Source organism: Camelus dromedarius, chromosome 16 (assembly GCF_036321535.1).
Source record: "Camelus dromedarius isolate mCamDro1 chromosome 16, mCamDro1.pat, whole genome shotgun sequence".
NCBI lineage: Eukaryota > Metazoa > Chordata > Mammalia > Artiodactyla > Camelidae > Camelus > Camelus dromedarius.
In genome coordinates this window covers 27,757,530-27,772,023 of record NC_087451.1, presented here as the reverse complement: position 1 = coordinate 27,772,023, position 14,494 = coordinate 27,757,530, and the positions used below count along the sequence as shown (strand labels likewise).

At 61.2% G+C, this 14,494-nt stretch overlaps 3 protein-coding genes across 5 annotated transcripts; 2 read left to right on the top strand and 1 right to left on the bottom strand.

The window, feature by feature from the left end:
• Positions 1–1,974: 1,974 nt before the first annotated feature.
• On the bottom strand, positions 1,975–5,661 carry ALYREF (Aly/REF export factor). The gene is made up of 6 exons (XM_031469360.2): positions 5,392–5,661; positions 4,819–4,950; positions 3,200–3,347; positions 2,638–2,701; positions 2,379–2,553; positions 1,975–2,288 (listed from the first exon to the last, which is right to left on the bottom strand). The coding sequence occupies exons 1-6, from the start codon at positions 5,626–5,628 to the stop codon at positions 2,274–2,276; spliced, it is 771 nt and encodes a 256-aa protein (XP_031325220.2). The 5' UTR covers positions 5,629–5,661; the 3' UTR covers positions 1,975–2,273.
• Positions 5,662–5,765: 104 nt separating this feature from the next.
• ANAPC11 (anaphase promoting complex subunit 11) lies at positions 5,766–10,308 on the top strand. Of its 3 annotated transcripts, none has more exons than XM_031469370.2 (3): positions 5,766–5,899; positions 6,335–6,454; positions 9,993–10,308. In XM_031469370.2, the coding sequence occupies exons 2-3, from the start codon at positions 6,346–6,348 to the stop codon at positions 10,136–10,138; spliced, it is 255 nt and encodes an 84-aa protein (XP_031325230.1). In that variant the 5' UTR covers positions 5,766–5,899; positions 6,335–6,345; the 3' UTR covers positions 10,139–10,308. The 3 variants fall into 3 exon arrangements, with proteins under 3 accessions (XP_031325230.1, XP_031325231.1, XP_031325232.1); XM_031469371.2 differs by having other exon boundaries at positions 5,781–5,908; XM_031469372.2 differs by having other exon boundaries at positions 5,787–5,809.
• Positions 6,399–13,191, top strand: NPB (neuropeptide B). Its single transcript, XM_031469368.2, has 4 exons — positions 6,399–6,454; positions 12,154–12,200; positions 12,468–12,767; positions 12,855–13,191. The coding sequence occupies exons 3-4, from the start codon at positions 12,525–12,527 to the stop codon at positions 12,981–12,983; spliced, it is 372 nt and encodes a 123-aa protein (XP_031325228.1). The 5' UTR covers positions 6,399–6,454; positions 12,154–12,200; positions 12,468–12,524; the 3' UTR covers positions 12,984–13,191.
• The last annotated feature ends 1,303 nt before the right edge of the window (positions 13,192–14,494 follow it).

Here is a 14,494-nt window from a genome sequence, read left to right as displayed (position 1 = left end):
GCGGTTCTGTTTATGTCAGCTTCTCTATGCTGATCGGGTATGTTATTTTCTCAGGTGAAAAACTAGTTTTCTTAAGAGTATTTCACACTCAACACTCATTGAAACTGAAACACTAAAGCCCACTCCAAGTGGCCTTTTCGGTCAGTTTGTGGCTGTCACTCACCGACATCAGTCCCCGCGTGCTGGGCCCTAGGCCCTTGTCCCATACCAGGCTGCCCCTCTGGTAGACGCCCCCACAGGGCTTCCCTCGGGGCCCAGCAGAGGCCATCAGTGAGGCCCCAGGTCCTCTGCCCCGTCCACCCAGCCACGCCGGGGCTCTGGCCTGTCCCAGAGTCCTCACCTCAGGACCCTGGCGCTTGCTCTTCTGTAGGTAGCTTTCCCCCAAAGACCTTCGTGGGTCTCTGCCTCCTCCTGGGCACCCTCTGCTCTGTTCTCCTCCACAGCCTTAGCACTTACCCTGACACCTGACGACGGTGCCTGGCGCCTGCCCTTTGTTTGCTTCCTCCTGTGACCCGCTCTCCACTAACGACATCCCTCGACGTGTTCCCCTCAGGCACTCCTCATGCTGCCCCATGAGCCCCCAAACCCCAGCAGCCACTCCCTCCAAACACCTGAGCGCCCCGCAGGGCTCCCCATCTGAGGGGCCGTCAGTGCCACCACTTCCAGCCCCGGGCCCAGCGGGCCCCAGTCAGATGCTCTCGTCAGCTTCCAGGTGGAACGAACGAGCAGAGCAAGGCGTCCTGCTGCCTCTCCCGACGCCCCAGAAAGCAGTGTCCCACCTGGCACCTGCCTGCTGAGCCCAAGGCCACCTCCTCAGGGACACCGCCCAGCTCTGCCCAGGTGTGCAACCTCAACCACACCCACTCCTCACAACCACAGCTGCTAAAGCCGAGCACACAACGACCCCTTCCAGCTGGACCAGCTCCTCTGGCCAAGGGCAGGGATGGCCCATCTTTCCACTCGCTGCCCGGCGCACCTCGGGCAGCTCAAGCAGCAACTGCCGGCCCTGCAGTGACAGCGCGGTAACCCCTTCCTCACATCCATCCCTTGTGAGGCACCCCAGCCCCCTCCCACACAGGGAAGATGGGAAGCCACAGTGGCAGCTGCCTCGGGATGAGGCGAGGCCGAGAGCTCCCCGTGTATCTTGCCTGCTGAGGGCGCCACTTAGTACCGGCCCCGTCCCGGCCCTCCCCAGTCCCGCCCTGGAACGTGCCTGTGAGCCCGGAACAAGGACCTTCTCTCCAGCCTGGTTTCAGGCAGAACCAAGCAGCAGACAAGTGTGCCCTAAGAGGGGGCGCCCAAAGGTGTCTCCGCCCCTCCTGAACCACAGGGACCGCATGGCTGGGCACATGGTGTAGAGGCAGGTGATGTCACTGCCCTGCTCTACCGTCCCAGAAGGGGTCTGGGCAGGCATCTGTGTCTGCCAGACCCTGCAGTTCTCTGCAAGTCAAATTAGATTCTGCCACAGCTCCCACCAGCTACATCACCTAGTGCGGAATTAAGAAAAGGACACCCTGACACCATGCTCCTTCCCTGATGACACAAAACAAGACACATGAGACAATTACATTGCAAAGTCACAACTGCTGAATCCAGGTTCCTGAGGACCACAAAGGAATGGCCCAAGCCTGCAGTCAGCAGTCATCTGAAGGCTGGCAGAAACACAGGGTGGCAGAAACACCTCGAAGTACAGGTGACCAGGCGGCTGCGGGCGCAAGACACTGCTCCACGTCCTCCCACGCCCACCCTACCGGGTGGGAAACAAATTAGGGTCTGCGGAACAGAGACGGAAGAGTGGCCACCACCAACCTCCCGAAGCACTAACTCCAACCCCTAGGCCAGGTGCCACACACCCGGCAGGCCTGCTGCCCACATTTCCTCCTCAGGTCTGCCGTGTCCCTCCCACCCCCTGGACTGACACCAGAGCTCCGGCCCAGGCGAGGACTCCGATGGGGACGAATTACACAGCTCCAGTTCTACACACATTTCTATTTTATTATGGCAAAGGTGAAAACGCCACCTTCTCCACAACAGCAACCAGTAAAATTTATCCCAAAAATAACTCGGTACAAAACAGGTCTGTTTCAGAATTTAAAAAAAAAAAGAAAAAAAGAAAAAAAAAAGAAACCTTTACATGAACTTTAAATTCTATTTTAAAACATAAAAGAAACAAATCCATCATTGGCCACGCAGCCCCAGTCTGTCACCCGTCCCTCCAGGGAGCACGGACAAGACATCTGGGTCCTGGTCCATGCACGGATCTGCTGGTCTGTTTAACTGGTGTCCATCTGAAACAGAGGAAGAGAGGCTGTCACTGGAAAAGAGGCCCTCAGACTCAGTGGTAGGCCAGCCCTAACCCAGCCTCCTCAGGGACGTACTCTGGCATTGTAGGCGTCCAGCTGGGCATCCAGCTCCTCTGCAGAAAGTTGCTGCTTTGAACTCCGACCGGTGCCTCTGCCTCTGCCCCGGCTGCCTCCACGTGCACCTCTCCGGGCACCGCCGCCACCAAAGCCTCCGGAACCACGGTTTCTAGTCATCCCGCCTCTGTTTACACTAGTAAGGAAAAGGGAATGCGCTCAGATGCCTGGAAAGGCCGCAGGGTGAGCGGACCCCCCACAAGCCAGTCCCGCCACTCACCTCTGTGCAGGTCTCCGCTGTGTGTCAATCTGTGAGGTGACGAGCTGAATGTTCATGGGGCGGCCTGCGCAGGGAACACGAAAGGGCCGCTACCACCAGAGGGCTCTGAGACCGCCCGTGCCACGGCACCCACACGAGGGCAGTGGCCTGGAAGCGCCGAAGGGAGAAGGAGCCGGCGCCAACACCAACCCCACTAGGGCCCCCTCACTCCTCCGTCCACTTTAGGCGGGTGTCTGTCAGGTGTCCGAGGTGCTCACGAGCAGAAAAGTATGTCTTTACGACTACAGCCCCACACTCAGAGGTCTGCTATGGTGGTTCTGAGAAGGTTTCACACAAGTGAACCTTCCAGAAGGAGTTGAAAGGGGGAGGGACGGAGCCCGCTGGATGGGGGTGCACAGGGGTCGGTCCAGGCGTGCGGACAGCACGAGGTGGCAGCGCAGAGGAGACAAGGGGGAGCACAGAGCATCCTCCGGCAGAGGGCCCCTCCTGCAGGGATGGGACCAGCTGACCCCACAACCCAGCCACAGCCCCGCAGCCGTCCTGGGTCCACCGCCACACGCACCATCCAGGGGTACGCCGTTGTACTGTTTCATAGCTTTTAGCGCGTCTGCCTTCCGCTCAAAGTGCACGTCTGCTGTTCCTAAGCTGCGGCCAGAGCGGTCGTAGTGCACAGCCGCCTTCTTCAGAGTCCCGAATTCAGCAAAGAGCTCCTGAGAGTCAGAAAGAACAGCAGTCAGGCAAGCAACTTTCCTCCTGGCAGCCCAGGGACACTCCCTGGGAGTGTGAGCTGCTCTGGGGTGTTTCCCTGGGAGGCAGACATACGTGTGAGGGGCAGGGCCATGGTAGTGGGACCTGGGGGGTGGGATGGGACGGGGCAGACGGGACAGCCATTCGAGGGGCAGCCGGGCCCGAGGGCTCCTGCCGACCTGGGGACCTCCATCTGTACCAGGATGCAAGTATAGGAGCGCAAAGCCCACCAGTGAAGGGCACAAAATTAAATCGCTATCTTCTTCACCAGAGGAAAATTTACAACACACCCAAGGGCTGCGCCAAGCAGCAGCAAAGGCCAAGATCACAGAGCAAGGGACTAACCACTTGTGGACCAGCTCCAAGGGCCCGCTGACTCGGGAGCCCTGACCCAGCCCCTCCCCCAGGGCAGATTCTGGCTCACCTTTCCCTCTCCTCCTACTCAAGCCTGCCGCAAAGTCTGAAGCCAAGCGCTGCCATGGAAACTGCCCTGACCTCAGGCAGGCTGGGAGTTGGAGAGGGAACCCAGAGTGTGGGGCTACTCCGGCCGCAGGCACACAGCGGGAAGTGGAGTTCACCAAAAGCGGTTTCCAGTGGATGCCAGAAACCACCTTAAAAAAAGTGTTGAGACACTGTGAGTGCTCACCGGCCTTGCTCTGTCCTCCCACGGTCAAGTAAAACAATGGGGCTCTGGAAAGTTGAACCCTGGAAGGCCCAGCACCCTGACCCAGCCATCTCCAGGACTGATCCCCAAGTTACTTAGCCAGAACACAAGTTTAAGCGCCTTTGGGGTTCATACAAAAAAGGGGGGGGGGAGTGAGAGGAAAAAAAAAAAGAATAGAAAAGAAAGAAGCTTCAACCAAAGATGAGTTTGAGAATCATATCACTAACAAGACCCAGAGAAACGAGGATGAGGGAGAAAACAGGACACGACGTTCTCTATAACACACAGGGCTTAAGGCAGAAGGAGCCAGAGAGACGCCGGCACCATCCTGCTTCTGTGCTTTGTCAGGTCTGTAGAGGAAGAGCTTTCTCCTCCAATAAACCACCGAAACAAGCACAAAATGAGGAAAGCAAGTAGCCTAGCTCTTCCAGCAATACAGGAACCACACACGTCCACCAGTCTTCCGTTAGAGAGACTTTCTGACAGAAGACTTTCATCCACAGAAGACATCTCAGTAATGAAGAGCAGCGGCTCCTCAGACTAGACTGGGGGCCTGTTTTCCAGCACAATCTGACCCACTAGTGGGGCTTTCAACTGTAGCCTCACCTCTGCTTTGCATTCCTGCAGCCCTTACAGGGGACGGTGGCTAGCCCTCGGGTGCCTGGGAGGGCTAGCTGTCCTAAGGTGGGTGGGGATTCAGGGCCACGTCCCAAACAACACAACCAGTTCCGTGCACTGTTAACTATTCGCCGAGAAGCTCCGTCGCTTACCTGAATATCGGCGTCGGACACTCCAAAATCCAGATTGGACACCAGCAGTTTCCCACCGGTCTCCACGCCGGCACCACCCCCAAAACCGCTGTCGAATAGGTCGTGTTGCCATTTGTCAGGGAGTTGTTTCGGCTAAAGAAAAGGAAACAACAGAAAAAGACCCGTGAGTCTCAGGCCAAGGCTCGCCCTCGCCCTCACGGCCACCGCAAGACCTTCCCCCATCGCGGCCCCGGAGGAACGCGAGGAGAGAGGCTCGCAGTCCCGCTTCCCGCCCGCGCCGGGCCGCAGCCGACCGCCGGGGCCTCACGTCCTGCAACTTCTCGGTTTTCTCCAACCAACTTCCCGCCGCCGGGGCGGCCGCGCCGACGTGCCCTCAGCCCCCGGCGCCACGAGGCCCGGCGCCCGGCCGAGACAAAGGCCGGCAGGGTCTCCACCTCCGCGCCGGGCCGCTGCGCGACCTCCCCCCGCCCGCCCGGCGTCCGCGCCCCCGCGGCCCGGGGCCTGCCGTCCCCGTGCCGCCCGCCGGCCCGCTCCCCCGCCGCCCAGGGCCCGCCGCCCGTCCTCCGCACTCACTCTGCTGTAGGGCGCCGGCCGGTTTCTGCCGCCGCCGCCCGCCGCGCCGCGGGCGATAGCAGGCCGGTTCCGGATAGGCCCGCCGCCTCGGTTCACTCGCGCGGCGGCCTGCGCTCCGCCGCCACGGCCGCCCTGGGAGCCGGCCCGGCCGCGGCCCCTGCCCCCGCCGCGGCCGCCTCGCTGGCTCCGGTTCAGCTTAATGATGTCGTCCAGAGACATATCCATTTTGTCCGCCATGGCGGGCGCGGAATCGGCCTCGGCTCGAGCCCGCGCGTCAGCACGCAGGGGCGTCACTTCCGGCGCCGCGCGGGGTCTTCTGGTGCCGCGTCCTCGGAGCGGCCGTGGATTGGCTGCGGGCCGGCGTCGCCCGGGCGGCGCGTGCGCACTGGCCGCGGGGTTCGGCGGGCGCTGCTGAGAGGTGCCGGGCCCCGGCCGCGGTCGTTTATATACCTTCCCGCGCGGGCGCCGGCGCTGCCAACGGAAGGCGGGTGGGGCGGCGCGCGATTAGGTTGGCGAGGTGCGGCCGTTGGGGCGGGGCCTGGCGGGGCGCCCCTCCCTTGCCCCTCCCCGCTCCTGCAGCCGGTCCCGCGGCGGGGAGGGGGCGCGGCCCGGTGGGGGCGGGCTTGGGTGTTCGGCCACCCCGGGCCAGTCGTGTCCCTTTCGGAAGTACTGATCGGCACGTTTTCCCCGCGTCAGCGGAGGCCAGCGCGCCCTTCCGTGGACGCCGGGCCAGAAGTGCGGGGTCGCCGGACACCCTGGGCGCCCGGGCCTCCCGAGGACCCGGCCCCCACCTCCGCCCCCTGGCAGATAGTCTGTGCTGCTCCTTCGGCCCCGATTCCTGCCCGCGCTGACCCTCCTGCTCGGGCAGCACCCCTTCTTTGGCGCCCAGGTGCTGTGGCTCCGCGGACTCAGCGCAGCTCGGTGGTCTCTTCCCTCTCCGCAGGCTCCTGCGCCATGAAGGTGAAGATCAAGTGCTGGAACGGCGTGGCCACTTGGCTCTGGGTGGCCAACGACGAGAACTGCGGCATCTGCCGGATGGCTTTCAACGGCTGCTGCCCGGACTGTGAGTGCCCCCTGCCCGCTCTCCTGAGCTCTGCCTACTCGCTGGCCGTGGCGTGTCCCCCCAAATACCTGCATAACGTCCCTGGGGTTTGATTTCCTTTCGCCAAGAAAAGTCACTAGAAAAAGCCAGGCGATTTGGGCTTCTATTTGTATAGAGACCTCTTCCAAACTTTTATAACAAAAATAGGACAGGTTTCTATCCTGATCAGCGTAGCTGGAAAACAAAGCTTCCTATTTGAAGTTCTCAAGCAGACACAATCGCAGTGTTCTGAGGTCGCCCCCCATCTAGCACATAGAAGGACACTGAGTAATATCTTACCACGCCTGTGTGTTTCCCCCAGGGTTTTACAGTGAATGCTACGGGAGTGGGTGTGGCCCAGCGGTAAAGCACGTGCTTAGCATGCACCAGGTCCCGGGTTCAATCCTAAGTACCTCCATAAAAAAGAAAACAAAAAGCAAAAAACAAATAGAAAAACTAGTCGTAAAGTAAATGCTACCGTCACCCCGCTCAGCTTACCTGCGTCTCTAAATGTTGTGCTGACTTTTTACCTGTCACTGTTGTCACATCAGACGACATGACAGTAATTCTTTATTGTTGCCCATCCCCGTTCCTCGTCCTTGTTCAGATTTCTTTAGTGTCCCCAAGTGTCTCTTGATCAGAAGGTGGTGTGAGCCAGAACCCAAGGTGTGATTGCTTGTCCCTTTGCTACTTAACCAAAACAGTTGTGCTTTGACTTTTCTCTCACATTATAAAAAGACAGTCTGACTCTTTCAGAAAGTGTTGTCTTGTAGAATGCCTGCCGTGGGGTTTGGTCAGGTGTCTTCTTTGTCGTCTTTTGCGTTACTCCTTTGTCCCCAGTGCTGTAAAGTGAAAGTGCGTGGTTACATATTTAGGTCAAAAACAGAGTTTTGCATCAGTGACTTTAGTTTTTAGTCAGACCCAAGTGAACAGGACACAGAAGAAAGGATCTGAGCCTTTGCCTAGGGCACAAGGGTGGCCCCAAGAGGGAGGTGGGGCTTGGGGACCACTGAGTAGCTCTTGGCAGCCCCATTAGTGACCAGGCCTGTCTTGTGGGGCCAGGTGAGCACCAGAATAATAATGAGAGTTTCCTTCTCACACTGAAATCCAAATCATTGAATTTCAGTGCAGACATCATCCTAGGCGTGATCTTCACGTGCGCTTCAGCCGACAGGAGGCGTGACCACCTAGGAGTGAACCCCTCGTGATGTAATCAGGCCAGTGCGACGTCGTTTAGGAAATCACCGACTGCTTCTGCTTGATGGGGTTTTACACGTTATAGTGAACTGGAGAGTAGGAAGCACTGGGTCTGGTCTTGTTTAATCCGTTTAAAACCGCCCTTCCTAAGGGTGCATCACAGGCAGTGGGAGCCCTGAGGGGCAGGTAGTTGCAGCTTCCTCAGCAGTAGACTGGGCCTCTGAAAAGTCCTCGAAAGCAGTTTTGTGGCTGTGCCCAATGTGGGGAGTGGGCCCGTGTGTTGGAGGTGGCCCCCGGGGGGGGGGGGGGCTGTGGCTGGGCATCCCTGGTGCGCGGGCCTGGCTCAGGTGTGTCGGCTGCCGAGAAGAAGGCTTTGGACCTGCTGGTTGTGAGTCAGAGTGAGCCAGCTGTCGGGAGCAGAGTGTTTGGCAAGCCCAGCGTGCCTTCTGCGCAGGTGAAGTGACACTGGGTTTCTCTGCGAGTCCGCGCCAAGGTTGGCCTGTGCTGTCAGACGTCCCCCACAGGCTGCCTGCACACGCTGTTACCAGAGAGAAGGCGGCTCTTTTGCCCAGACGAGCCCTGTGGGAATGGACAGGACTGCCTGGCTCACAGACCCCCATCAGTGGGCTCGCCAGCCCCGCCCACCCTTTCTGTCCTCCATTTTTAAGGGACTCTCATGTGTTAGAGGTGATTCCAAGCATAGTCCTGAGGTTGGAAGGGCTCTGCAGGTGGGTGGTGGGGGGCTTGTTTCAATCAGGCGTCACACTCTGTGAGCCCAGGGTCCTCTCACCCCATCCCCGTGGCCTGGGAAGCGGAGTGAGGTAGATAACTTTGTATATGGCAAGTGTATGATTTTCTGGTTGTTTTATCATAAAAGTTTCAGAAAGGGAGTGACATTTTTGTTACAGAAAGGATTTTTTAAGATTGAGGAATACCACCCCAGACAAGCAAACGAGAAGATGGCAGCGGCCTTTTCCCTCTGACTCCGAGGGATGTGTGTGCGCCACGGAGCAGGGGCTGCTCGGGGGGCTGCGTAGGAGGTGCATGTTTTCAGTTGTCGAAGGACCCTTGGACCCAGCGCCCACGCCAGCTGCCTGGTTCAAATGCTCCCCTCAGAAGCGGCAGCTCCCGCATCAGCCGTGTGGCCCTGGCCTCCTGTCTGCCGGGCGGAGGGACACGGAGGCTGCAGACCCCTGTGAGGCAGGCCTCGAGGCCGGCTTCCCAGCTCCCAGTTGAGCGTGGAGCCAGCGCTTCGTGGGGTGTTGAGAGCGTCGTCCTCTCTGTGACATGTTGCAGGATCACGCATCCCGGGGGGGCGGGGTTGGTGTCTAGAGTGAGGACCAGGAACACAGGCCTCCAGGCTGGCCCTGTGGTCACAGGGGTCGGTCCCGGACATGCACTCAACCACCTCCTGGACAAGATGTCCCCTGCTTCTCCAGGCCTGGCCTGTCCATCCCGCCCTCTGTGTTTGTGCACCAGTGACATCTGGATATGGCTCATGCTTGATGGGCAGTGGTGGGGGGCACCCCCAAGAGAGCAAGCTGTAGCTCCTTGGTGCCCACGGCCCGGCTCAGGGCCAGGGGAGGCTGTTGCACTCTTCTGGCACCAGCTGTTTGATGGGACTTTCCAGATTCTTGAAAATCAGAGGGACACTTGTTTCTCTGGACCATGGGCAGTGCCAGTCCCCTCCACGTAGGTAGCATTTCCAGGTGTGTGGGGTGGGGTGCCAGTAGCGGGTACCCTGGCCTTTGAGCTGGGATCCTTTCAGGCTGGGGACAGAGAGGGAAGGTCCTGCCGTGCTCACTCGCAGCTGCTGGCAGGCAGGGCCGTAAGCACCAGTGTTCCCAGTCGGCTTCCTGCTACTGCCCTGGACCCCTGCTGCCTCAGAAAGGAACCCCCGGGGTCCTGAGACCTCTTAGCCTTCACCAAGAGGTGTCTCCTCTGCGGTCGCCTGGGCATATGGACACGGCCCCCTTCCTGGCATCCCAGGTGCCAGATGGCAGGGCTGCGGTGTGCAGGAGGGCCCGGGCCCTGGGAGGCCGCTGGTGGCGCCTGTGGGCCGGGCCAGAGCTCCTCCTGCGCGGAGCCCCTTGAGCTGCCCCGGCCCTGCCTGGGGGGGGAGAGTGAAAGTGGGAGCAGCGGGGTGGGGGGGGCGGGGGGGGGGGAGTGGCCACATCACTGGTGTCGCTCCTGATGTCTGAGTCTCTGGCTGCCATGGGCTCACGTCCCCGTCCCTGTCCCCCAGGGTCAATGGGCTGGCGACCTGGGCCTCCTGGCTGTCCCTCACTGTGCAACTCCCCCGCCCCTCCCGCCCCTCCCGCAGGCAAGGTGCCTGGCGACGATTGCCCGCTGGTGTGGGGCCAGTGCTCACACTGCTTCCACATGCACTGCATCCTCAAGTGGCTCAACGCGCAGCAGGTGCAGCAGCACTGCCCCATGTGCCGCCAGGAGTGGAAGTTCAAGGAGTGAGGCCGAGCTGCCCAGACGCCCCCCCCACGCAGGCCCCCCTCCCTGCGACGGCCCCCTTTGGGCTGGAATGGGTTGAAACGAGGCCTGGAGTTGCCTTTGTGTTTTTTTTCATCACAACGTTGACAGTTTATCCAATAAGTAAAACTCATTAAACCCCGAGTCTGGCTGGAGGCCTCTAGCTGCTTGTTTTCTTGGCGCTAATTCGGCCTCTGTGTGCGTTGATATGAAAATTCTCATGAATAAACATCTCGATGCAATGCCACTGAGGCCTGAGTCACAGCTCCTGGAAGAGAAGGAGCCAGAGGAGCGGGGGGCAGGAGTGACTAACTCAGGGGGCTGCAAGAGCCTGGCGGTGCCAAGGCCCTGGGGCATGTTCCTGCCAGCAGGGGAGGTGGAGGAACAGTGGAGCAGAGGCCTGCAGCCCAGGCCCTGGGGACCACCCTTCAGGCTGGTCTGTAGGACCTTTGCTGGACACAGTGGGCAGCCACGGGTAGGCCTTCTCCTGCCGGAAGGCTCAGTCCCCTGGGTGACTCTTCAGTGCTGGCGTCCTTGACATCAGGGTGTGTCTGCGGGTGTCAAGGACCTCCCTACTGAGAGAAAGACAGCCCTTGGGAGGCCTTTGGGCGTCCGTTCTGCCACAGCTCCACGGGGTAGTGGCCCTTCGGGGGCAACAGTTCCAACCCCGGCAGTGTCAAGCAGCTTCTGGATGGAGACCGCTGCAGGCTGCGTGTCCCGTGAGCTGCAGGGAGTCTCTGGGCACTGGCTCCTTCCAGTTTCTTCTGGATAACCTCCTCCCTTGGGGTCACTACCCTGTGCCACCCTAACCCCTTCTGTCCAGTCACCTCCACCTGTCTGCAGTCCGCAGAGGAGAAGACCGGGCAGTGCGTGGTCCCTCATGTGCCAGCATACTTCCCATCTGGGCATTGTGCCCAGGGGAAAGGAGGCCCGGGGACCATCACCCTCACAGAACCCGGAGGTCATGTGCCCCCTACCCAGAAACCCAGCTACCAGGGTTCCTGTGCTGGTGTCTGTCCTGGGAAAGGCAGGTGACCAGGACGTTTGGAGAGCTCACTGAGGGAAGCCTGTGGCTGATGTCACCTGCCGGGTGCCCTCCCTCTCAGGCCTGGGTTCAGCCTCCTGGGTGCCCCCCCTTGGCTGCTAGGTTCTAGGCAGCAGCTCTGTATTCTAGGGCCCTCTGTGTACAGTGTCCAGATCCAGGGTTAGCAAGGAGCCCTGTAGGCCAGCCCAGCAGGGAAGACACAGTCCCAGGTGGGCTGTGGTGGCTGCAGCGTCCCATTGGTGGCCCCCCAGCCCGCCACCCCTCCCTGGAGTTCTGCCTTCCCCGGGAAATTTCCTCTCGTGTCAGGAAGTAGCCATGTGCCTGGGGCACCACCCCCTGAGCCCTGCCTCTGGGCTTTTAGCACGTGTGTGGGGACATGCACTTCCCCGCAGGGAGGCCACAGCTTGCTGCAGGCCCCACTTCCCTGCGGGTCTCTGGGGTGCTCCTCTCCACACTTTGCTGGGATCCAGCCTGGTCCTCCCAGGGCCTGCTTGGTCCCCTTGAGCTGGACGGGCATCTGCCCTGCCGGGCCCTGCACACATCTGGAGTCCAGCCCTCTGCAAGGTCCTCTCAGGGTCCCGTGAGCTCAGCTCTCCCTCCCACAAGGAGGCACAGGGTCACAGCACCCACCTTTGCAAACGTCCTCAACTCCCCTAACACCCCCTCTCAGCCTGGCGAGCTATCCTGGCTGTCCTGCCACCGGCTCTAAGGATCAGACCAGCGATAGAACCTCCCACAGGTGTGAAGTTGGCCACTGCCCCCAGGCCCCCTGGACTTCCCTGCCTTCTCTAGAAACTCTGGTCTCCTGTGGTCAGTTCCCCTTTAGGGTGAGATCTGCTCCTTTGTCCCCCGTCCTTTGGGCACAGTGCGGTCAGTGGCTCTCCAGCCTCATGAGAGCTGGGGACCCCTCGGGGTGACTCAGGGCTGGGGCACTGATTGTGGGGTTTCACCGCAGCACTGCTGCCCCTGCTCCCGCTTAGGCTGGACTCAAGTTGGACCAAGGTCAGTAGGGGGAGCCTGGGGCTGGGGGGGCTGGGGCCCCTCCCAGCAAGAGCAGGCAGGGTCCAAAAGGGGAGATGATGGGCAGGGTGGAGAGGATGGGGGCGTCCCACCCCCACCAAGCCCTGGGCCCGTCTGCTGCGCCTCCAGGGCACTAGCCCTGTGCGGCTTTTCCCTGGCTTCTCCCTCTGGGATGGGGATGGGGATGGGGAGGCCTGGTGTGCCCCAGTGCCCGCCTCCACGCCCCGCCCTGCCCCGCCCCTGCTGCAGATATAAGGAGCCCGTGCTGCTGTTGCGCGCCCCGCTGCTCGCCGCCACTGAGTCCCCATGGCCCGGCCCGTGACGCTGGTGGTCGCTGCCCTGGCGCTGTGCCTGCTGCTGGCGCCTGCGGGCCTTGCGTGGTACAAACAGGCAGCGGGGCTGGGCTACTACTCGGTGGGCCGCGCCGCCGGGCTGCTGTCTGGCCTCCGCAGGTCACCGTACGCACGGCGCTCCGAGCCCCCCCTGGGCACGAAACCCCCAGGCCGAGCCTTCACCTTCCGGGAGCTGCGCCCCAGGCTGCGGGGCCTCGTGAGTGCGGGGCACTGGAGGGTGCGGGGCGTGGGGGTACAGGGCGCTGGAGTGCCGGGTGCCCCCTCATCCCTCTCCTGCCCCTAGACCGTGTGCGTTGAGGACGTCACCCCGAACCTGCAGAGCTGCGAACGGCTGCCCGACGGCCGTGCCACCTTCCAGTGCGAGGCAGATGTCTTCCTGTCACTCCGCGCAGCCGACTGTCACAGTGCCTGAGCCCTAACCTGGAAACCTGGATCTGGCCTGGCTCCTGCGGGCACCCCCGGCCCCTGCCCCACCCAGCAGGAGACGGTAGCCAGGACCACCCACCTGTTCCCGCAGTAAACAGCTTAATGAGTAGCGAAGTGCAGCCTCTGAGGGGGTGGGTGCCGCGGGGGATGTGGGAGTGGACACGGACCCGAGTCTCCAGACCCCATTCTGCCCACCTGGGAGCACAGACAGGCCCCTCAGGCCCGAGGTGCTCCCCAAACCCTGCTGCTGGGAACCCCATTGTGACTGCTCTCCCGGTCTTGTCCTACAGCTCCTGGGTCCTCCTGGGACACGTGCCTGTGTCCCTCAGGAGCTGTCGAGTCTACTCAGCCAGCCCAAAAGTCCTGCTTCATAGGAGCCTCCCCAGAACACCCCACACCAGGAAGCCCTCCTGCCCCCAACCCTGGGTCTCTTGAGGCCAAAGACCTCCCTTACTAGAGGGGCAGCTCCTGGGCCGCTCCTTTCCAGAGCCTTCCCAAACGCCACAGCACAGCACCCGGCACCAGACAGTGAGACCCTGTGCCAAACGAATGGCCAGGCTGGGCACAGCAGGAGGGACTGACAACTGTGCAGACAGCCCCGGCTTGCAGTCCAGAATCCAGTGTCAGGCAGACAGCACAGCCCCCAGCCTGGGAGCTCCTCCTTCACCCCTCCTCTGACCACATGGAAGCCAGTGTCCCCAAAGCCATGGGTGCTGCCCTGCCTAGAGGGCCCGCGCAGGGACATGGGTCCCCTGAGCGCAAAAGCCGTGTCCTGGGAGTGGCCTCCCCCGCCCCACACTCAGGCTAATTACCTCCTTTACTCATCAAAGTCTTAGCAGGCTGACTTTTGAATTCCCTTCAGAGCATGAACTGGGACCTGTGGGAGTGCTGGGTCCCAGCGGGAACAAACATGAAGTGGGGACCCGAGCACTGGTCCCTTGCCTGAGTGCTGTGGGTGGGACCCAAAAGCCTGCTGCACATTGGTGGACGAGTATTCAGGGCGCCAACCTCCTGGACCCCCAGGCCTGGAGTCTCCTTCACCCATGGCCGAGCAGGGGCTTCCTGTCTGCTGCTGCAGGCAGTCCTCCAGGCCCATCTTGGGGTGCCATGCAGTCTCAAGAGGAACCCACCGGCCACGCCTGTGTCCTTCCCATACCAGGTCTACAGCTGGCAGGCTGATCCCTGCAGCCCAGGGATCTGAGCATGGGAAGGTCTGGCACCACCAGACTCCTAAAGCTGGGGGCCAGATGGGGCAGGAATGAAGGGAAGGCCCGCCCCTGACCTGGGAGGAAAGGAAAGCAGGGTGGTCCCGGCCCAGCCCGAGTGTGTCTGAACCTTCACGCACGGCCACCTCACTTCAGTGTCCTGCATGGGGTTCTCCATCAGACCTTACAAACTAAAAAGACAAGACAGGGTCAGTCACCTTCTGGAAGGAGTGAACACTGGCCCAGGGTTCCCAAGGCGCCAGGCCACAGGCCACTCCGGCCCCACTGGGCC

Coding starts and splice junctions, on each gene's coding strand:
- ALYREF (XM_031469360.2), bottom strand. CDS start 5,628: ATGGCGGACAAAATGGATATGTCTCTGGACGACATCATTAAGCTGAAC. Junction 4,951..5,391: donor GGCCGGCGCCCTACAGCAGA/GTGAGTGCGGAG, acceptor CCTTTTCTTTAG/CCGAAACAACTCCCTGACAA. Junction 3,348..4,818: donor TGTCCGACGCCGATATTCAG/GTAAGCGACGGA, acceptor TCTGACTCTCAG/GAGCTCTTTGCTGAATTCGG.
- ANAPC11 (XM_031469370.2), top strand. CDS start 6,346: ATGAAGGTGAAGATCAAGTGCTGGAACGGCGTGGCCACTTGGCTCTGG. Junction 6,455..9,992: donor CAACGGCTGCTGCCCGGACT/GTGAGTGCCCCC, acceptor CCCCTCCCGCAG/GCAAGGTGCCTGGCGACGAT.
- NPB (XM_031469368.2), top strand. CDS start 12,525: ATGGCCCGGCCCGTGACGCTGGTGGTCGCTGCCCTGGCGCTGTGCCTG. Junction 12,768..12,854: donor GCCCCAGGCTGCGGGGCCTC/GTGAGTGCGGGG, acceptor TCCTGCCCCTAG/ACCGTGTGCGTTGAGGACGT.